Below are 23,102 nucleotides of genomic sequence, written 5' to 3'. Positions count from 1 at the left end.
CGGGAAGAATTGAGATGGGGAATTCCTGGTTTAGGTGATCGGATGTGATTGTTGATTATTCCAGGCTCGCACCAACGATATTCCTGTGTAACGTTGGGGTGGGTCTGAGGTGCAGTGATATATAGTATTGTTGATTATTCCAGGCTCGCACCAACGAAATTCCTGTGTAGCGTTGGGGTGGGTCTGAGGTGCAGTGATATATGGTATTGTTGATTATTTTCAGGCTCGCACCAACGAAATTCCTGTGTAGCGTTGGGGTGGGTCTGAGGTGATGTGATATTATGCTTGTTGATTATTTCCAGGCTCGCACCAACGAAATTCCTGTGTAGCGTTGGGGTGGGTCTGAGGTGATGTGATATTGTGATTGTTGATTATTTCCAGGCTCGCACCAGTGAAATTCCTGTGTAGCACTGGGGTGAGTCTGAGGGGGGTAGTGAATCGTTACGTGTGGATGATTTGTGAGCAACCGGTTATTCGTGAATATGAGTTTTGACGGCTCGCACCAACGATATTCCTGTGTAGCGTTGGGGTGGGTCTGAGGTGATGTGATATTATGCTTGTTGATTATTTCCAGGCTCGCACCAACGAAATTCCTGTGTAGCGTTGGGGTGGGTCTGAGGTGATGTGATATTATGCTTGTTGATTATTTCCAGGCTCGCACCAACGAAATTCCTGTGTAGCGTTGGGGTGGGTCTGAGGTGATGTGATATTATGCTTGTTGATTATTTCCAGGCTCGCACCAGTGAAATTCCTGTGTAGCACTGGGGTGAGTCTGAGGGGGGTAGTGAATCGTTACGTGTGGATGATTTGTGAACAACCGGTTATTCGTGAATATGAGTTTTGACTATACGTGACAGGTAGACCAGTGAGTTGTGATAGGATGGCTAGTTGTGTTCTTTTCATACATAGATTGGAATTAATATTTAATTATTTACAATTCGAGACATATTTAGTAGTGTTTTCATGTTGATTTGTGGGTTTCAATTGTACGTTCTTTTGTTGTTTCTGTTATCGTATCGTTTTTCGCATTGGATTTCTGTTCGTTCTATTTTCTTTGTGGGGGTCGGGTCTTGCCGTGCGCTATGCACCTGACGTACACCTGTTTTCTCTGGTGTACGTCAGACTTAGGAGGAGAACATGTTCAGCTAGGAAATCATCAGGAGCCAGAGGATTCTCAGCAGGAGTGCCTAGCGGATGGAGCAGAAGAAGAAGCCAAAGTTTAGTTATTGGTCCTCAGTTTTCTTTTGTACTACATTCCATTTCTATTTGATCAGTGTATTTTGTATCTCTTTAGTATTCTTTTGTTTAGATTTGTATAAGGGTACGTTTGACCCATATTTTATGTCTGGGATGATTTACCATTGATGATATGTCTATTTTTATTCTGGGTTGTATTTATATTCTCGCTATGTGTGATCGGGGACCTGTGACTTCGTATTGTACTTATTTCCAGACGCTTAGCGTATTGGATTGAGAAGAAAAGAAAAAGAAAAAAAGTAGAGTATATTTCTTCTCAATCTAATACGTCGCGGACTTGCTCGCGTCCCGATTCCCTGGTATTTTGGGAAGCGGGGCGTGACAGAGGCCATTCTCTTCTTGGGAGCCATTCTAATCGTGGCGAAGAAAATATAGAATTGTTGATGAAGGATTTAAGAACGAATTTTTCATTCGTTGAAGCGCCGGAGAAGATGAACAGGAACCCTGTTAAGTGGTCGACAGAAGATCAAGAAAGAGAAAAGTCGAATGACTTTTTGATTTGACCTCAGTGGTCCATTTATATACAGCTGTAGTTGTCAAATCGGTGTGAGATTTTAGGTGAAAATCCCACCTAAAACGTGATTTTCGCGTTTTGAAATAAGGGATTTCAACCTCAAAATGCATCCTCGCATTCAGACGGTCAAACGCATGATTTAGCCATGCGTTTTGGTGATCGGACTCAGTCATTCGCACAACTCATCCTTTTTGAATGGCTTAACATTCCAACAAAGAGTAATGACGATATTGTTAAAATCATTACCCCAGTTGAGCTGATCAAGAAAGGAAATAAAGTGGGTTCCTCTGAGGCTGCCCTCCTGGCCAAACTTGGGATAAGGCCCTTCTCGTACGGGCTTGTGGTTCTCTCTATCTATGACAATGGATCTGTCTTCAGTCCAGAGGTGCTCAACCTCACTGAGGATGACCTCGTTGATAAGTTTGCAGCTGGTATTTCTGTGGTTGCTTCGCTATCCTTGGCTCTCTCTTACCCAACTCTTGTAGCTGCGCCTCACATGTTCATTAATTCCTACAAGAATTTTCTGGACAACTGAATGTACCTCATCATAGATCGAGTGGAGTATCTGAAGGATCCCGACAAAATCCGATGAATACACCTCATCGCAGATTGAGTGGAGTATCTCAAAAACCCAGACGAAATCTGAAAAATGCACTTCATCACAGACTGAGTGGAGCATCTCAAGGACCCAGACAAATTCATTGTCATCATTATTCTTGTTTGGTTCATTGGTAATGACTTGGGCTTTGGCTTGTTTGACTAAGTTTATTGTCATCAAGACGCAAAAGTTACCTTCCAGACAACCAGGTTCACGATGTCTTCGAGTTTGACGAAGTGAGCAAACAGTCAACAAAATTTTAGGATCCAAAGTATTCCAAAAATTCGTCCCAGTCAACCGCGAACTTTCGACAACTTTGGAGGGGGTTCTGTAGACTGTCTAAAAATCACAATAGATAGTTCACCCCTATCAGACTTCAACCGATAGTTTTGACTAAGAAGGTTACAATTAGACAACTTTCTTATTAACAAAGGAAGGCTGCAATCAGAGGATTCTCCTATGGATCAAGAAGAGATTACAAGGCAATGATTTCTTCAAACCAAGATGCAGAATTCATCCTTGCAGCTGAAATACAAGTAATTTCCAAAGTCAACGCAATCACTACATCCGCTGCAAACGCAGCTCCATATCGCTGTAAACGCAGCTCCATATCGTCGCAAACGCAGCTCCATATCGCTGCAAAACGCGACTCCAGATACTGTATTTGGACGTAGGATCATACCCAGAACGCAAGTCAAGACTTTGACTCGTTCAAACGTGATCCATACGGTTTCAAGAAAACCACTGTTCACTCACGATCTGGGAAGTGGTTTAAGTGGGTCGATATACCCGATTAATGGGACGACAAACCCTTATATAGGCGCGGATTATGGGGGCAGTTACACCCCTAACACCCCTATAAATATCAACAAACTCAAGAGAGTTGAGGATCGGATTTCGAGATCGGACTAGAGAGGGACTTTTGGAGATCGGATCATCCACAAGATCGGCTAAAGGGAGATTCTGGGCAATAAGAAGATCTTGAAGCATTCCTCAGCAATCAAGAATTCAAACACTTGGCATATTAACCGATCATTCGGTTTCAACAACTCTGTTTAACAGAATTCTAACTCATTCTGAGTTACAAAACTCGTTAAGAGTTCTTAATCAAACTCATCACATAAATCAGTTGTTCCAGTGAATTAAGACGTTCGGATCGTTAACGGAGAGCAAATTCGACGCGAACATTCGAAGGAGGCACTCCATCGCCACTGTGAAGAACCCAGAATTAAACAAAAGGGAGAATCCAGATCATTCTCCTCTCTTTTGTAATCGGAAATCCAAATTGTAATTGAGATCGAGAGAATACAAATCAAATTTCTTTCATTTTATTTACTATAAATTTTCCACTAAACATAATGGAATCGAAAATACGAGTTAGCATATTGCCCATTTTAGAGCAACTTGTGAAAATACAAGGGGCGGCAACATTTTACTCCTAAGGCAATTTGTCAACAATCTAAGTAGAGTGGCCTTTATGTGGTATTCTGGTTTGCCTGATGATTCTGTAAGAACCTTTTCAGAAGTGGAATCGCTTTTTCGCAAAAGATTTGCGAGTGTTAGCGATAAAATCACTATATTTTAGTTTCCGCCACATTTTTTGTGATAACAGGAAAAACAATAGGCAATCCTATTTACTCCTGCTCTAGGCTTAAATCTCAAATACATTAAAAATTAGACAGGTCATGAGAAAACTAACATATACACTAAATATATAAATTTATTCGCATAGTCTCAATGGGAACATAAACAAGGAACTAGTACATTCGAAAGTAATGCATATAAGGAAATTACGACAGAAAAAGTGCTTAGATTAATTTATTCGCACACGCAAACAACGAAACACAGAAGATCGAGGAACAGGAACTACACTCCACATAGCAATTCAACTGATGAGGAACTACCAAGCGATTTTGAAAATAATTAACTTCATATGCGTAAATGGAACTCAATTAGCTTCAGCTTTTCCTTCCTCGGCTGCCGTAATTATGCCAGAGAAAACCTTAAGAGCATTCGGAATGAGTTTTATTCCTTCTTGTGAGAAAAGAAAACGGAGGTAGTCAGAATGGTAGAAGGGCTTGAACAGTAATGGATGCTCGGTATCTACCAATTCTTCTGGAGGTTGCACGACTGTCTCGTTCTTTGGAACTGATGAATAGTTTGTAACGTAACGGTGTCCGTTACCCCTCATTGTTACCCGATGAATAGTAGGCTCCAACCGTCCGTTGCACAACACCTAATAAATTAAAGAATTAATATCCAACACATTTTTAATTCAAAAATACAAATAGAATGAATAAATCTACACACACATACACTAGGTTTTATGCACGAGCAATGCACCTGATTAAATATCATGATTATGTATTTTTAGTTTATTTCCTTACTAAAATTTGTTCCTGTGTTTCACTTTGATAGTTTTTCCTCACTTACGTCACTAAAATTTAGCATTATGATTGATTATTTTCTTTGATGTTCATTTAAATGAGCTACGCTCAATTTAAGTTTTAATGTTGATAATTGAATTGATAGGAAATAAATATAATCTGGAACTAATTTCAAACATTATGTTATTTGGACTGATAAGAAATCAAGCTTGACCTGAGAAAGTGTAGTGCTACAAAAGTGAAAAACACTTAAAGAATAGCATTATAAAAAGAAGATGAATAATTAAAGCTAAAAAGATAAAATGATTTGCTAAAATTGGGCTAAGTTGAACAAAAAAGAGAATATGAAGTTTGTTCCTAATCCTTTAATAGACTTTAAAAATAATCATAAATTTAAGATTTAGGCTAACTCTAATACACTTTTATGTAATGAAAACATCAACATAAGCATATAAAATTGCTAAAAAAGTTTACGAAAATCGCTTCTAAAGATTCCTAATCTACTTTTAAAAAATAAACTATTCTATAAAATATTCAAAAAACAGTATTTTTTATTCCTTCTATTTTATTTTTTATTGAGATGACATCAATCATTCCCTACCTTTATTTTTTGATAAAATTAGAAGATCTTTAGATTCTAAAAATGGATAGTAAACCTTAAAATTAGAAGTTAAATTTATGTAAGAATATCAAACAACTCTTTTCTTTGCTAAATTTTGAGGGGTTTTCTAAAATTAGCCCTTTTAATTAAGTTTTTGAGGGTGTGTTTTCTAAATTTTAAAACTTTGAGAGTATTTTTTTAATTTTAAATTTTAAGTTGGGCTTGTAATTTTTATATTTTATGTGTTGGTGATAAGTTTTTGAATGTCAGGATATTTCTTGCAACTCTAAAATTTTAAGTGTAGTTTTTATAATTATTAAAACTTTAGATTGTCTTTTGCAAAATTTAAATATTTAGCAATCCGGTGATAATTTTTAGATTTGATATGTAGCGGTCATATGTTTTGAAATTTTAGTGTTTTTGTCATTTTTAATTTTTAGAAGAGTTTTTTGTAACTTTTATAACTTCAGGGTTATTTTTTGTAAGTTTGCAAGCTTTGAAATTCATCTTTGTCATTTGCAAGCTTTGAAATTTTAGAATTTTAGGTTGTTTTTTTATTATATAAACTTTTGAGGGTGTTTCTATAAATTCTTTGGAGGCTACTGTTGATTTTTAGATTTCATATTTGTTATTTTAAGTTTTGAAATGTTAGGATGTTTTGTGTAATTTTAAAATTTTAAGGGTATTTTATGTAATTTTTGAAACTTTATGGGTTATTTTGTAATACTTCATATATTACATCTATTAGTTCTTTACCTTAACAAATTAATACCGTGAAGCTATTTCAAGTATTTTATTAATATTACTTTTTAAAAATTATTAAGATAAAGGTAGTTCGTATGTGATTAGGATAAGATATGATTATGATTAGGATGGATTAAGATTTAAATAAAATATCTAAAATAGTGAAGGATAATATTGATCATGAAAAGCTTTTCACGAACTAGTACTTTTAAAGGGAGTATGTTATGTGTGTGCGTGTCTCTCTCTCTCTCTTAAGATAATATAATAGTCGACAGACACATGACCTTACATTATGGGTTGTGCTAACTCGGACATGATCTGCCAAATCAACTCGAGCATGATCTAATAACTATATTTCACAAAACTCCCCTTAAGTTTGGTAGATAACCCCTCTAAACTTTAAAATTATCACTTAAACTTCTTTTTAAATTTGTTAGACTAACACCTTTACATGCATTTGACTTCGAACTACTAACATATCCTTGATTGAAAATACCATCTCATGTAGGGGTGCATACGGTTTGATTATGGCTCGAGTGTGTTACTTCTTATATTCATGTCTGCTTGCTATTCATGGATACGGATATAGATATACCTTGGTAAGGAAAACTCATAGCCACATCCATACAAATGTGGTTATACATATAGATATGCATGTGGAGACAAAAAGGATAAGAGAAAGGCAAATAATATTGAAAAAAATATAATTCATGTGACACAAGAGAGTTCATTAATATGCTCCTTATATCTGATCAAAAAGCTAAGATTGGATCTCTTGGTCACTAAAATTTATTCTCAAATCTCTTAATCTAAGGATTAAAACACAACTGTAAAATCAACTCTCCTTATATCTGATCGAAAAGATAAGATTAGATCTTTTGATCATCAAAATTAAGTCTCAAATCAATTAATTTAAGGATTAAAGCACAATTGTATGATCACCACATATTCCCATATTTTAGATATGGATCCGGATACTTCACTGCATAACAATTTTTACCTAACAATTTTCATAATCATATTCTATTAGTTATATAATTTTAGTAACCATATCTATCCTAATGGATACGGATACAATATATCCATGAATATAGATATTTTTGTGCACCCCTAGTCTCATGTTCTTTATAATAGTTTTAAGGATAAATGTCATTGAAATCCTAAAACTTTATCCGGTATAGGGTTAGATTTAATTAGAGCAATCAAATTAATAATTAAAGCATTAATTTGAATTTGCAATTACTTACAGATAACTCGTCACCGACCAAGAATGTGAGAGAGTTGCGTGACGGTGTGATCCAGGATCCATCCTTAGAGAGAATCTCAAGTCCCTCCTCTTCATGCTGGCAGAGGATGGAAGTGAACGTCATATCGGTATGGACGGCCATGGCGTTAGCAGGCTGGCCGGGGGTCTTCGGAGGCCCATAGTGGGCTATTCGCATGTAATGCTCATAAGATTCCAAATGTTTGTCAAAATATTTCTCCACTCCAAACCCCTCAAATATCTCGCATGTAATGCTCATAAGATTCCAAATGTTTGTCAAAATATTTCTCCACTCCAAACCCCTCAAATATCATTTTTCTCACCATTTGGTCCACTTCCAGGTTTGTCAAAATATTTCTCCACTCCAAACCCCTCAAATATCATTTTTCTCACCATTTGGTCCACTTCCAGTAGAAGCATCATGAAGGTGTGCACCACGTCCCTGTCCATACATGTGAACTATTTTTAGAGAAGGCACGGTTACAAAAGTTTACAAAGCAAATTTCATGATCGGCTTATCGAAAAATCGTATATTAAAAGAAGCTATGCATTATACCGGAACGCTGGATTGCCTTTCTCGCCCCATAAAAGACCGACGAACTTATTAAAGTTACGGTCAACGGTACAGTCGGGGATGCCGAGGGCTTCGTAATCGATGCTCGGAATGTCGATGTAGTTATTGTGGGGCGTTTCGAGGCAACTAGTCTGAATCTTGACCTCCTTGGGCAAAGCAAATAACTCCTTCAACGCCTTGCCAAATACCGCCTCTCTTATCTCTGGAGTGATCTTATCATACACAATCTCGAACCCGGTGAGTTCATTGAGTGATCGCATGACCTGTGATCGCACCGTGGTCCATTCCTCGCTGCCGGAGCTTGCGAGGGAAAGGCGGGAGAAATTTATCTGTGGAAGCTTGGAAGAGTCGCAGGAGGCCATTGATTTCTCTACTTGGTATCTAATTTAGTTCGTGTCGCTTGGCTATGGCTCCGTGGGTGTCCGTATAAATAAGATGTAGATGTTTGCTATTCTTCTGGATTTTTTTAGCTTTAGACACAAAGTTTTTGTAGCCCCTTTATGTTTATAAAGCCAAAAAACTTTTCCTTTCTATCTTTGAATCCGAAACGTCAAATACATCCTATTTGTATACACTGTCTTGCCTTAAATTGTTTGGAGGGTGTTTGATGCTAAGTTCCATACAGAGATTTTTCTCGGAATTCACTAGTAGAAAAATGACCAAACTAAAGGGAACAACCTAGACGGAATTTTTTTCCGTCTAGGTTGATCCAAACTAGACGGAATAAATTCCGTCTAGATTATTCCGTCTAATTTGGCGTATTCTAGACGGAATATTCTGTCTGGAATGCCAAACTAGACAGAAGTTTTTATTTTTAAAAAAATAAAAATTCAACCTAGATGAAATATCCGTCTAGGTTGAATTTTTATTTTTAAAAAAATCAACCTAGACGGAATTTACATCTAGGTTGGGTTTAATAAAGAAAAAACAAAAAACCCAAACCCCAATCCCCCCCCCTCACCACGCCGCTTCAGCCGCCACAGCCTGAACCCAAACCCCCTCCGCGAAAACCCTCTCCCTCCCCTCTCCATCTCCAACGCATCGCCCCGTCCCCTACCCCCCCCCTCGCACCCCTGCCCCCAACGCTCCCCCTCCGCTCCCAGCCGCATCGCCCCCTGCCTCCACCCCCCTCTCTCCCCCCGTCCCTCGCCCCCACTCCCCGTCGTTCGCGTGCCCCGCATTCCTCCCACCCCCTCTCTCGTCTAAACTCACTTTCCTGCAGGCGCAGCCTCTCCCTCTCCTTATCTCTGTCTCGTCGTTCTCTCCCTCTCCTGCAGTCCCCATTCAGGTAAAATTTTTAATTTTTTTATATTTATGAACTGTTTTTTAAACTAATTTACTATTTTAATTAAATAGTTATTTAGTTTAATTAATTTGTCTAATTAAGTTAATTTTAGTTTAATATTGTAGGTGTGATTATGTAAGTTTGTGATGTGAAAATATGTCAAATAAAAAATTTTCAAAAAAAATAGAGTGATATATAACACATTATAATTTTTAATAATGTGTTATAATCCAATTAAGGTGAATGAAAAAAATAACATTATCTCTAGACTTCCGTCCAATAATTATATCCAAATCTTTAGATTTATAATATAAGGTAGACGACTCATATTTGGGTAGAAGACGAAGTTTTCTCCCGAAAATGATCGTTTAATTTATATTATACGAATAAAGCACTACAAGAAATTACATCTTTAACGAAGGGATTTCCCTTCGTTAAAGAACTGAAAACATTCGTTATTGTATGCTAACGATGGGGAAAAATCCCTTCGTCACCCGTCGTTGAAGCCCTCTTTGCTAAAGGGTCACGAAGGGATATACTACCCGTCGTTATAGAGTCTATAACAACGGAACATATTACCATCATTAATATTTACAGGGGATATTTTCTCGTCGTTACCATCAGTGACGGGATATTTTCCCGTCGTTACCATCAGTGATGGGATATTTTCCCGTCGTTACCATTAGTTACGGGGATATTTTTCCATCGTTGAAGACTAATTAATGACGGTTGGATACCGTCGTAAAAGTCCACATAATGGGTAATTAGTAACCCATCAACGACGGTGCTTTCCCTTCGTTGATGAACAAAACCATCAACGACGGTGCTTTCCCTTCGTTGATGAACAAAATACGGTTTATAAAACCGTCATTGTAGACTAAAAATTTCTAATATACATTAATAATAAATTTTCTATTCATAGGCAACTATCATATTATTCTCAACTAGACACTAAGATTCACAACAAAAACATATTAAAAATACCCAATAATGAATAAGAGGTAAAATAAAAATTCCATTCATTAATAACATCAATAAATAAAATTCCACCATCCTCAAATATTCAATACTAATAATAAGAGTTAATATCCTAATTGTTCCAAAGAAAAATACATGAAACTATCTAAAACAAATTAAAATAAAAGTTTGGGGAAGACACATTCTTTCATCTCGTCAAAAGAAGATAATCTTGCATGGATAGCCTAAAAAATTAAAAAAAAATCACATAATTAAGAAATATCAATTAAGCAAATATTATCTTATTAAGTAAAAATCACATTTTTAGTGCAAGTAGTCAATCATAAAAGCATATAAGAGATTTTACAAAAAATAATTACCTAGTCCTGCACACGTTCTCGAGTTTGAGGAGTCAATAAAGGTGATTACCTAAAAAAAAGTTCTTGCATAGCTTTCACTTGTGACTCCAACTCAGACATCCTTTGTTGTTGTTGCTCCTGCTCATCTAATCGTTATTGAAGCATCTGGTTCTTTCTCTTTTCTTCTTTAACCCGTGTTTCCATATTAGATTGACTAGGGAGTGGTCCTCTCAAATCTTTTAAAGTAGTCCCACCACCAAATACAGTAATGTGACCATGAAATTGCTTCTCCCAGATTTTCTTAACTATATCAATGTCAGAAAGTGAAGGATTTGCTTGTTTGACTTGAACAATTTCATCCTATAAAAATTAAATTCATATGTTAGTACTATATAATGCATCATTATCAAACTTAAACACATATTCTACTTACATATTTATCTTGATCCCCATTTTCTAGTGTTTCATTAGCTTTCTTTCGAGTTTCATGAAACATTTTTGCCACATCAGGTGGATTTCCTGACTTGCCACCCTTATTCAAATATTAAATAAAAATGAGTACAACATCAAACTAAAAAACAAAGTAGTTATAAATAAATAAGAAATTAGTTTTGAATGTATACCAATTCCCACACAATTTGTCTAAAGGGTTTACTGCCCGTGTGGTGGAGCATGGAGCATCTTTCTTTTGCCTCTGTTAAGTGTATTTTGTTGGCTTGCTTTCTATACATCAAGATTAAAAGATAATTTCAACAATCCAACAATATACATGGAACAAAATTAATAAAATTAGGAGATTAATACCTGAAATTTTGAAGAAAAATAATGTTCCTTAACTAGCCAATCCCAGTCATCAACACTCACTTCTGTAGGTTTATTTCTAAGTGCAACTTACAATGAATTTTCTTTCACATATTTTCTGTGCATGTCATCACGCCACTTATTCCACAAATCACGCAAGTGTCTCATTACTAACTCTCTCTTTTGCTCCATGTCCTCAGCATCAAATTTATCCTATATCAAATTTGAATCAAAATTTAATTTATAAGAATTAAAAACCAATTGCAAAAAATTAATTTTTAATGTACCTTAATGGATGCCCACATATGATCTTTATTTTGTTGTGGTATTTTGGCCCAATTCTCAACAGCTACTTGGCAAATATTTCTATCACGAATAATAATTCCAAGATATCGTGAAAATTCTGGCTCAATAGCTCTATTCTGATAAAAAATAATGATCTTTTTCTCCCCATGTGACAAATTATTCAACTTTAGATACTTATTATTACCACGAGGTGGATTTTTCTTCTTATGAGAATTATCCGCTGCATACATCATATCATATGTTAGAAACAAGATATAGGTAAAAAGAAATTGATAAAAATATTACTTCTTGTAATTAATAAAGAATATACCTTATTGTCGAGATTCATTTAGTATTACATTATCACTTTGCACTCGATGATTATTTGATTCTGTAAAAAATTGGGCAATTATTAATCCAATCATAAAAAATAAATTGAAAGATAAAAAAGAAATATTAATAAATTTTAAGTCTCATCAACCTGCAGAATCATCATTCTCTTCATTGTTAGTATTTACACTTCTCCTGCGATTTTGTGCAAAATTCTCCTCTTCAAAGTTTTCTGAATCAGCACTAAAATTTGTACCCATATTTTGATCTTGTATTGGATTTTGAATATTCAAGTTCTTGTCATGACAAGTACGAAGTTGTTCCCTTTAATGAATTTTCTGCAAGTGCTTGAAGTCGCTTCCTAATTAATGACCTGGGTGCTAGAAATTATGCCCTTTTGCTTTTGGAAGTGACTTCTTGAGTTTTTATTTTTCTACTATGAATAGGAATTTAAGTATCAAACACTATGTATATAACAAATGTCAAAAGAGAAATGAATAAAAGAAAAAGAAATCCCCAAGGACAAGCATAATAATAAATACATAATACACTAATGTAGAAACAATTGCTGCAATGTCAAAGCCACATCCAAAATATGAAGAAAAGAACATCATATGTCTAAAAAAGGAATAGTTATAGTAAGATACAACTTAAAATTTATCTCAATAACACAATATTATTTGTGTTCTATTCTTTAATTAAAGCGTTCTAATTCTCTGCTTGAGTCTTTTTCCTCATTTTTGAAGTTGAGACCGAATTTACAATAATTGGTTCAATAGTCAATAAATTGGAATTGGTGTAATGCATAAACAAAACATAGTTGTTAGACCCTAGAGGGGGGGTGATTAGGGTCTTATGCTAATCTAATCCGATTAAATGCCAATTAAAACTAATTAACAAGTTTATTCTTGCAAGATAGATATACAAAGAGTTATGTGCAAGAATATGCAATACACAAGGAGATCTCCACTATCACAACCGGGTTTTCTACGTTCACCCGAACAACGTTTACACCTCACAATACAATCACTATGCAATCACACCTCACACACTAAGTGTTGGTCCTAGCCCGTGTCCTCCTCCTCAAGTGCTCGGTTACAACCTCTCCCTAGGCACGTCAACCGACGCCACTCCTCTTGGATTCGACCCCGTCTCTCACCACACACTTCTCTCGGTGTACAAGTGTATTACAAGTGAATCCTCACAATTAAGCACAATATAAATCAATTTGATTGTTCTCTAAACAAGGTGAGAACTCAATTAAGCTCACTCTCAATGTCACAAACCCACAACCCTAAATTATACTATGAATGTAAATACAATAAGCTCAATGGTTGTGTGTGTACAAAGAGATAAATAAAATCAATTAAACTAAACTCAATATAAATCTAGCTTATGGAAATTATAATCAAAATAATAAATTGCTAGATGAGTTTAGAAACACTTCTCTAAAGATGACAAGAGAGTAGGAGAAGAGTGAATGCTCAAACACCAAAGGATGATCTCCACTTGCTCTTGTGAAATTTGCTCCACAAATCAAACTCTTGTAAATGCTTAAAAGCTTTTTAAACAAACACTAAACCCTTAAACAAAACTCTCTTAAACTTGTTTTAAAACTCTCTTGGTTGCATGAAAAGAGATCAGCAATTGGGTATTTATACCCTCTCAAAACTCAGCCAAAAAACCCCAAGCCAAAGGACAACAAAGCCCCCAGAAAGCTCCTCAGAAAAGTAGCCGTTGTGCCCAACGGATCTATTGTCGGTCGACCGAAAATTCCGTCGGGCGACCGATGAGAGCAAAAACACGAGGAAAACATTCTGGACCATCGTCGGTCGACCATAAATTCCGTCGGTTTCGAAAAAGGACTTCCCAAATGAAAAATATCATCATTTTGCAAAATAGTCCAAAACATGAAAATATGAGATACTTGAATTTTGATGTTTTGACATTTTTGAAACTTTGTGAAATGTTTTTATAGACTTAGTAAAACATGTATAAACTGATATTTTTTTTGATTTTAAAACCCTGTTTAAAAATATCAAATAAATTCCAAAAAATGTAAAACTTTGGGGATGATAATAAACATGCTACAATGACTGGTTATCAGAAAGGACCTCCCAAATGAAAAATATCATTATTTTACAATATAGTCCAAAACACGAAAATGTAAACATGTGAATTTTGACATTTTGGCTAAACCAACTTTTGAAACTTTACAAAATGATTTTATAGACTTGAAGAAAGATGTAAACTATTGTTATGAAATCTATAAACGATGAATGTAGTATTTTATCAAAATACACATATAATGCACTAAAACATGATTTCATTTAACTAACTAAAATTGATATTGATGAAATCATATATATGCATACGAGTATGAAACAAAAATATGTTTTCTAATTATATTCAATTGTTTCATAGTAAAACTTGAAAACTATCAAACCAAAACATATATGTATATATATAACTATATATATACAAAAACCAAAACGTGTATGTGTGTATATGATTGAGCTTAAAGTACTAACACACATAATATAAATTCCTAAACTAAATTACCCAAGCAATGATCTTGATCTTCAATAAGATTGACTTGGTAATCTCGCGGATGAAGCTTGAACTTGGATCTTGAACTTTGAATGGCAAGGCTTCACCGACATTCCGCCAACCTCCTTTGGATATGATCGTTGAAGCTCTATTCCATCCATCCTCCAACTACGTTGTTTGTCTACAAAACATAGGAATGCACAAACACTAGACAAACAACATTAGTAATAAATTGTTTGTTAAACATCATCAAAACAAGAAGGCCAACAATAGTCAATAAGGCATCATGCAAGATTGCAAATGACATTAATTCACATGTCTTTATCTTAAGCTCTTAAATAATTTGGTATGAAAATACATGCGCTCTACAATAGCAAACCTTATTTCACATGATTGAATGTTACCATATAACAAATTAATAAATAAAACAAATTAGTAAAAAAACTCATTTTCCTTTCAAAGCACATGTGACGTAGGAATTATGATTATAACTAATAAAATATTCTGTTAATGGAAAGTGGCATGTCCAAGCTTGACAAGTACGTCTGAATAGCTAAAGAAATAATCATTTGAAATTCATGTAATTAAAGTGGCATGTCCAAGTTTTTAAAAATTGCACCAAACAAAAACTATAGGTTACTTTAAGTATAGCGTACTTTATGGCATAAGTGCATAAGTGCAAATACTATAATTTTTAAAACCGTAGGGTACTTTAAGTATAGTGTACTTTATGGCATAAGTGCAAATACTATAATTTTTATACGTTGGTATAGCTTCTTATATGTTAACCTTCTGTGTATTACATCGTCGATCAACCATGATCACAAATATGTGTATTATGATTATGTGTCACCAGTTTTCCCCAGGACTAAGGTTTAATTCGAGGAGAATATTTATTAGATGGGTTTTGATGGCCTACCTACTTTTGCCCTATAAGACTGAAAGCAGCATCAATAGTTTATAGTTAATTGTTTTCAAATAATTTAATAAGACTAAAAGAAGCATCAGCAATTTACATTAGTAGACGTACATCCTCTAACCCCATTTTACATTGCCATTCCTCAAAAAGAAAAGAATGCAATTTTATGTCATTTGGTATAAAAATCGTCCACACAATACCATGTAGAGAAATTTGATATATAGGACATTTGTTAGATGGGTTTTGCGGAAGCTTCAAGATTAAAACGTCGCCTTCTATGCATACCTTGACATATAAAAATGAACATAACAAAGTTATTATCTTCGTATTCTATAGTTTCTTCCAATATATCTTATAAATTTTATATTATAATTAAATTGAAAATAATGAAGATATATGCTGAAAAAAATTATAGGCACAGATTAAACAATAGAAACCTCAACCTAAATCTAACTTTCTTACAAACTAATAAGAGAAGTATTCTTAGCTAGATTAGTATAATAGCTTTGACAATTTCTTTTTCTTGTTTTGCTTGGTCATCAAATATCTTCATTTATATAGCGCCGTCACCCCAAATGTTTGGGTTTATCTTTAAGCTCGTTTCTTCTCCTAATTCTTCAAATAATTATGTTATATAGTCAGGTAGCATATAAAATCTACATTATTACTTACTAATAAATATTTAAGGAACTAATATACAATTTTTAAATTTTAAGAGTCTAATATACAATTATTGAAGATTATGATTGAATTAGGAGTTAACCCGATCTTGGTCAGAATTTTTTAATTGAAAACTAATAGAGACCATTTAATAAGACCCTATAGGATTTAAGGGACTAATATACAATTTTTAAATTTTAAGAGTCTAATATACAATTATTGAAGATTGTAAGGGACTAATATCTAAAAAAACCCTTTTCTTTTATGAGGACACATACACAATGAGATTAGATGACCTCTTCCCTTTACATTAATGTATAATGTACATGTCTTAAAAAGTTTTACATCAGCAAATATTAGAAAATGTAATAAATTTTAATTACTTCAAAATATTAGACGTATAGAGATCTCTTAATGCATGAGTGGAACAATTCCAGTGGATGATCTATTACATTCATCATTGTCTACGTATCCTAAAACATCTATAAATAAAACTTGAGTGAAAATTATAGAGAAACTATAGGGGTACTTGAATGCAATTACACAAAAGTGCAAAGTAGGATAAAGTATAGGGGACTTGAGTGAAAAATTTACCAAACAATGAATCAGGGGCGACGACGTTGCTGGGGCGACGACGTGGCGGGCGACGACGTTGTTGGGGCGACGCCGACGACGGGGGGAAGAGGTGTCGGGCGATGACGTTGCTGGGGGCGAATGCAAAACAATCGGCAAGCTGGGGCGTTGACAGGGGAGGCTAGGTAGCGACTAGGGGTGAGACGTGGTAGGCAAACATGTTGTTAGGGCGACGCCCGATGATCAGGGAAGAGGTTGTGCGGCCGACGACGTTAGTGGGGGCGAGACGACGAGATTACTGGAGCAAGACGCTGGCAGGGGCTGAACAATGACGACGTTGCTGGAGGAAACGCGCTGGCAGGGGGCGAAGGACGATGACGTTGCTAGAGCAAAAGCGCTGGCAGGGGGCGTACGATGATGAGTTGCTGGAGGGCAGGGAGCGAACGACGACGACGTTGCTGGAGGCAGGGGGCGGCTAGGGCAAGGGACGGGTGTCATTAAAGGTGAATTATTAAAAAGAGATGATGAACAGTATAAGTTTTAATTAATCTAGGGCTTATTCAAATATATATAGGTGCGGTTAGAGGGTGATTTGGGTTTCGGGTTATTCATATTAATTTTGATTACTAATCTGTTATGATCAGGATTTATGATTAATGAAGGTAATGGACCCCTTCGTTTCTAAGGAGACCCAATAACGACGGTATTAGGATTAAATTAATGAAGGGATTTGAAAACCGTTATCCCATATCACATCATTATATAATATTTGTAATCACTCGACGAAGGCTTTAAAAACCCGTCGTTATTATATGCTAATTAACGACGGTCAACTGGTCCCTTTACTAATTTTGGTCGTTAAATACCGTATTTCTTGTAGTGAAGAATTGGTACTGAAATTTGTAATTATTGGATCTGTCATTCTCGGACTGGTTAGGAATATATAGTAGTGCATACATCCAACATTGTATGCTTTGTATATTTTCATTCATGAAAGTTTGGGCAGCATGTATTCGTTGTTTTTCGTGTACAATAAGCGTATGTTGTTATGCGTTTCGGGTTATTACTGATACGCATAATAACATCCGCACAGTGTACAGGGAGAACAACGGGTATGTGCTATCAAAATTTTTAAGAAATAAAAATATACAAAGTATACGAAGTTGGATGTAAGCACTACTATATTCTTAATGGATAGAATGACAGCCGGTAGATTGGTATAATTAGTTTCTACATACGTTTCAGATATATTTTATGTAGAAAATAATTCATATTGTTAAATAATATATGAACATATGTTTAATGTGTGTTGTAAATATAAGAGTCATGAATATACTAGTAGTTGTTTTAGGCATAAAAAATTACCTATAGGTTCTCGTACACAGCTCGAGATGAAGAAAAAACGATGAATATTACTATCCGAGTCAAGGAAGATTATCTGGGTTAAAGGAGATCATCTGATATTGTTGGGGAGAAACCCCTGTGCCGAGATCCAACCAAATAGCCAAAAGAGATAAACCAACACACCAACAAGAGCACAAACACAATAAACACCAGTTTTACGTGGTTCGGCAAGATGCCTACATCCACGGGGCAAGGAGGGGGGAGTTTTTACTATTAGAAATCAAGGGGATACAACTAGGGTTATAAATCTCTCACAAACCCTCAACAAATCAACTCTTGATCTCACCAATTGCTCCTAGAATAGAAGCCCAAAGAAAACTCCTTTCAACAGCTCAAAATACTTGCTTTACAAACCCTTGAATCGTGTTTGGGTATTTATAGAAAATCCAAACGAAACGGGTCTGAAAATAGACCCAGCCCATAACCGCAGCGGCGGTCGATCGTGGCGGTCGACCGCGATCCATCGCGGTTGACCGCGGCGGTCGACCGCTCTCAATTTGCCCACTAGGACCTCCCAAATCTTTCTTTGCCGAAGTTCATTTACTAATCATATTTAGAATCTTGGGCTAAGGGCAAGACCTAATCACACCACACGCTTCTGTTCATTTTTTTATTCAAACCTTTATCATTAATTGTCAGCCGGTTTCCGTCCAATCTCCAACGTATCTTCCAAATTTTGTGTATTTAGCGCATCCATGACTCACATCTCCAAAGTCCAAAATTATTTTGTGCCATTGACTTTCCACATCTATTTCACTAGAATGTATATTCAAACTTGGGACGGCCTTCCCACCTAGAAGAACCTCCCCACTATTTTATCTTATTTCAGCATATATCTCAAAGCACGCCAAACTATTGCCGAACAAATAGGAAATAGATCCAACTTTGAAAAAGATAGAAACTTTACATCAAAGATCGATCCTTATCACCAATCGAAGTCTAGGATAACTTGCAACTGATCTACACCTGCCAAAAACCCAAGCATTGGCCCGGAGCCAAAAACTTCTGCAGTCGACCGCCGTGGTCGACCGCCACTGATCCAAACGCCCAGTACCTCATGTGCACAAACACGGTCAACCGCTAACCTGTCTGCTCGAAATCTGAACCTGAGCTCCATCTTCTTCAAATCTCCACCTCAGTGAAGATTCTTCCAAAACTGAGCCGACACCGAACAAACCAATGCCTCAACTGTTGCATCCAGTACGCCATGGCAACTCTTCCAAAACTGAGCCGACACCGAACAAACCAATGCCTCAACTGTTGCATCCAGTACGCCATGGCAACAGACTCATGACAACGGACTCCAATCACAACACGTCGAGACCCAAACGGGAGTGCGAACACTCAACCCCAAAACAACTGTGTCTACTCACCAAATTGGCTGCATCATAACTGACTGCCTACGTATCATCTCTGAGGAATCAAGCCTTCACGTAGTTCACCCAATGGCCTCCAAAGGCCCTCAATCCAACCTGCGGCTGATAGCATCATCAACAGCCCCAAACTGAAAACAGTCCAACATCTCTACCTGAGATGAAACAATGGTCGTATCCAAAACATATCCACCAGCTGCATCAAAATCAATCACCTCATCATCTGCACCCATAGACAAATGACTCTCACGCTGTGCCACCTCAGCTAGAATCCCAACCAATGCAGAATGACCTGGAGTATGTGGAGTAAGCTCCACCCATTGTGGAGTAGCATCACCCTCCACCTGCTGTGATATCCCACTGACCTGATCAATACTCTCCATCTGCCAAGAGTCCAAAGTGACAAACCTGCTTAGACTAAATTCAGAAGCTCCCAACTGATAGCCAAAAGAGTCTCTGAATCCCAAATGTGCAATCGGATCCAATCTCACATCAACGATGTGACTAAGTGCTGGGTAGTCAAATATTCGACGCCGACCAAAACCTGAAGCAACTCCACCAGATCTAACAACTCTACACGTAGCAGTCGGCAACCTCATAAGATGGTCTAATGTCAAAGCCTGAATACCAAATCCACTGCTCGACAACCAATGCCGATCCTCCTCTAGAAAAGAACGACCCTCTAAATCCACCATCTCATCACGTAGCCCCACTGTCTCCTCTCCTCTGAAGTGTCTCCAACTGCCATGAGCTCGGCACCAATGCACGAAAGAACCCCTACTAGAACTAGCACGACGGGTAACCTTTCTGTCCATACACCTCCTCCAACTGTTGCGGACTACTAGGGCTTCATACCAAAGGGACTTGGTTGCAACCCATATATGCCTAGTACAATCCCTAACATAGGAAACAATATACTGATTACCTCCCACTAATGCCTCCATGGAAGGCCCCCCAATGCCTGACTGAACACCTCCAATAAGACCACTCGATCGATGGATAGAAGTGCTAAACTCCACTACGGTCTTCTCGCTCATCCCACTGTGCTCACAGGACTTCAATCTGCAGGTCATAGCACTCCTCAACAATCTATGTATGGTATAACCAATAATATACCCCAGCACCAAATAATGCCACAGTCTACCCACAGAAGTCGTCAGCGCTCTATCAATCACCGTGCTCCCAAGCAGATAATACAAGTTACTCCTCCTGACGCCTTTCATAACAATCATGGACCCCGATATGACCTTCAAGCGAGAATCCGCTAAGATCACCCTATAGCTTGCTGCCTCCAATACCCCAAGTAAAATGATGTTCTTTCTCAGTTGAGGAACGAACCTCACATCAACCAACTCCCGAATCATCCCGTCACTCGTCTGAATATGAACGGTACCAATACCACCAATAGGGCATCTATGATCATTACCCATAAGTACAGCATCCCCTCTTTCCAACTCCTGAAAGCTGGAGAACAATTCTCTCCTAGGGTATATGTGGTAAGTAGCACCCGAATCCAACATCCACTCGGTGGAGTCGGCAACACCAACTGACGGAAGAGCTGGGCATGAATAGCATGAATAATCTGAATCTGAAAGGTCACCACTAGCCTTGGAAACATTCACCTCTGAAGCTTGACCAGCTTTCCCCTTATTCTTCACGGCTTATAATTTTGGGCATTCGGCTTTCCAATGTCCATCCTCTCTACAAAAGGCACACTGATTCCTACCAACTGCAGGATGCCCCCCTCTAGACTATGATCTCCTACCATAGTTTGGACTTCTAGCTCTTGTAACCAATACCCCCGCAACCGGCTCAATGGAAGTCTCCTTGTCCTTCTTTCGAAGTTGATAGTTCACAAGGGCTGCGGTGACCTCACTATACGAAAGAAATGCCTTCCCATTAATAAGAGTGAGGACGAAGGTCTCATATTCCTCGTCGGGCAAGGAACTCAATAACAACAATGCCTTGTCTTCATCTTCAACTTTAACATCTACATTCGCCAAATCTGCAAGTAGCTTCATGTAGTGGTTCATGTGATCACTAATGGATGTCCCCTTCTTCAATTGGAAGCGATAAAACCTCCTCTTCAAATGCAAACGATTTTTGATGCTCTTTGTCAAATATTTGCCCACTAGGACCTCCCAAATCTTCTTTGCCGAAGTTTCATTTATCACATCATATTTTAGATCTTGGGTAAGGCAAGACCTAATCACACCACACGCCGTTCTGTTCATTTTATTCCAAACCTTATCATTAATGTCAGCCGGTTTCCCGTCCAACTCCAACGTATCTTCCAAATTTTGTGTATTTAGCGCATCCATGACTTCACATCTCCAAAGTCCAAAATTATTTGTGCCATTGAACTTTTCCACATCTATTTTCATAGAATGTATATTCAAACTTTGGACGGCCTTCCCACTAGAAGAACCCTCCCCACTTTTATCTTTTTCAGCCATATATCTCAAAGCACCCAAACTATTGCGGAACAAATAGGAAATAGATCCAACTTGAAAAAAGATAGAAACTTTACCACAAAGATCCGATCTTTATCACCAATCGAAGCTCTAGATAAACTTCCCAACTGATCTACACCTCCAAAAAGCCCAAGCATTGCCCGGAGCTCTGATACCAATTGTTGGGGAGAAACCCCTGTGCCGAGATCCAACCAAATAGCCAAAAGAGATAAACCAACACACCAACAAGAGCACAAATACAATAAACACCAGTTTTAAGTGGTTCGGCAAGATGCCTATGTCCACGGGGCCAGAAGGGGGGAGTTTTCACTATTAGAAATCAAGGGGATACAACTAGGGTTACAAATCTCTCACAAACCCTCAACAAATCAACTCTTGATCTCAACAATTGCTCCTAGAATAGAAACCCAAAGAAAACTTCTTTTAACAGCTCAAAACACTTGCCTTACAAACCCTTGAATCATGTTTGGGTATTTATAGAAAACCCAAACGAAACGGGTCTGAAAACAGACCCAGCCCATAACCGCAGCGGCGGTCGACCGCGATCCATCGCGGTCGACCGATCTCAATCCAGAATAGCACCCGAGGTCCAGAGACTTCTGCGGTCGACTGCGGTGGTCGACTGTGGTGGTCGATCGCCCACAGAATAGAAACTTCTGCGGTCGACCGCCAACGGTCGACGGCCGCGGTCGACCGCCGCAGTCGACCGCCAACATGTCTGCTTGAAATCTGAACCTAAGCTCCATCTTCTTCATATATTGTAGAGAAGCTAAAAAGCACATCAAGTCTGTGAAACACGCTAAACGATAAAGTAACAACTAAACCTAGAGTTGTGCTTTGCCCACAAAATGATGAAGTACCATGTGTGTATTGCCCACTCCATGAGTATATCGCCTATGGAAGGTTGTATATCTTTTCTCAAGCTTTCCAACGCATCTTGAATCACCTCATTCCGAGATCGGACGAGGGAGTAAGAGCCAAAATACCCGAGACAGTACAAACTGTCTCGAAAGTGCGAGACAGTTGCAACTGTCTCGGAATGCGAGACAGTTATGACTGTCTCGCACCAAATCTGAAGAAGGTCAAAAGACAAAAGTTGTAGATATCTTCGTCATATTTCTAACACATCTTGTATCATCTCATTCCGAGATCATACGAGTGAGTTAGATCCAAAATACTCAAGACAACACAAA

At 37.3% G+C, this 23,102-nt stretch overlaps 1 protein-coding gene and 1 pseudogene across 1 annotated transcript; one reads left to right on the top strand and one right to left on the bottom strand.

Moving 5' to 3' along the window:
- Nucleotides 1,917–2,306, top strand: LOC109838469 (annotated as a pseudogene).
- LOC109837136 (2-oxoglutarate-dependent dioxygenase AOP2-like) lies at nt 4,072–8,421 on the bottom strand. The gene is made up of 4 exons (XM_020405246.1): nt 7,922–8,421; nt 7,747–7,807; nt 7,349–7,606; nt 4,072–4,605 (listed from the first exon to the last, which is right to left on the bottom strand). The coding sequence occupies exons 1-4, from the start codon at nt 8,299–8,301 to the stop codon at nt 4,318–4,320; spliced, it is 987 nt and encodes a 328-aa protein (XP_020260835.1). The 5' UTR covers nt 8,302–8,421; the 3' UTR covers nt 4,072–4,317.

Source organism: Asparagus officinalis, chromosome 4, assembly GCF_001876935.1.
Source record: "Asparagus officinalis chromosome 4, Aspof.V1, whole genome shotgun sequence".
Taxonomy (NCBI): domain Eukaryota; kingdom Viridiplantae; phylum Streptophyta; class Magnoliopsida; order Asparagales; family Asparagaceae; genus Asparagus; species Asparagus officinalis.
This window is presented reverse-complemented; position numbering and strand designations above follow the sequence as displayed.

Bases quoted from the DNA above. Each gene is read 5' to 3' on its own strand.
- LOC109837136 (XM_020405246.1), bottom strand. From the start codon at position 8,301: ATGGCCTCCTGCGACTCTTCCAAGCTTCCACAGATAAATTTCTCCCGC. The intron at 7,607-7,746 runs ATATTTGAGGGG...ATTACATGCGAG, and splicing joins ACCAAATGGTGAGAAAAATG to ATATTTGAGGGGTTTGGAGT. The intron at 4,606-7,348 runs GTAAGTAATTGC...TTAATTTATTAG, and splicing joins TGGTCGGTGACGAGTTATCT to GTGTTGTGCAACGGACGGTT.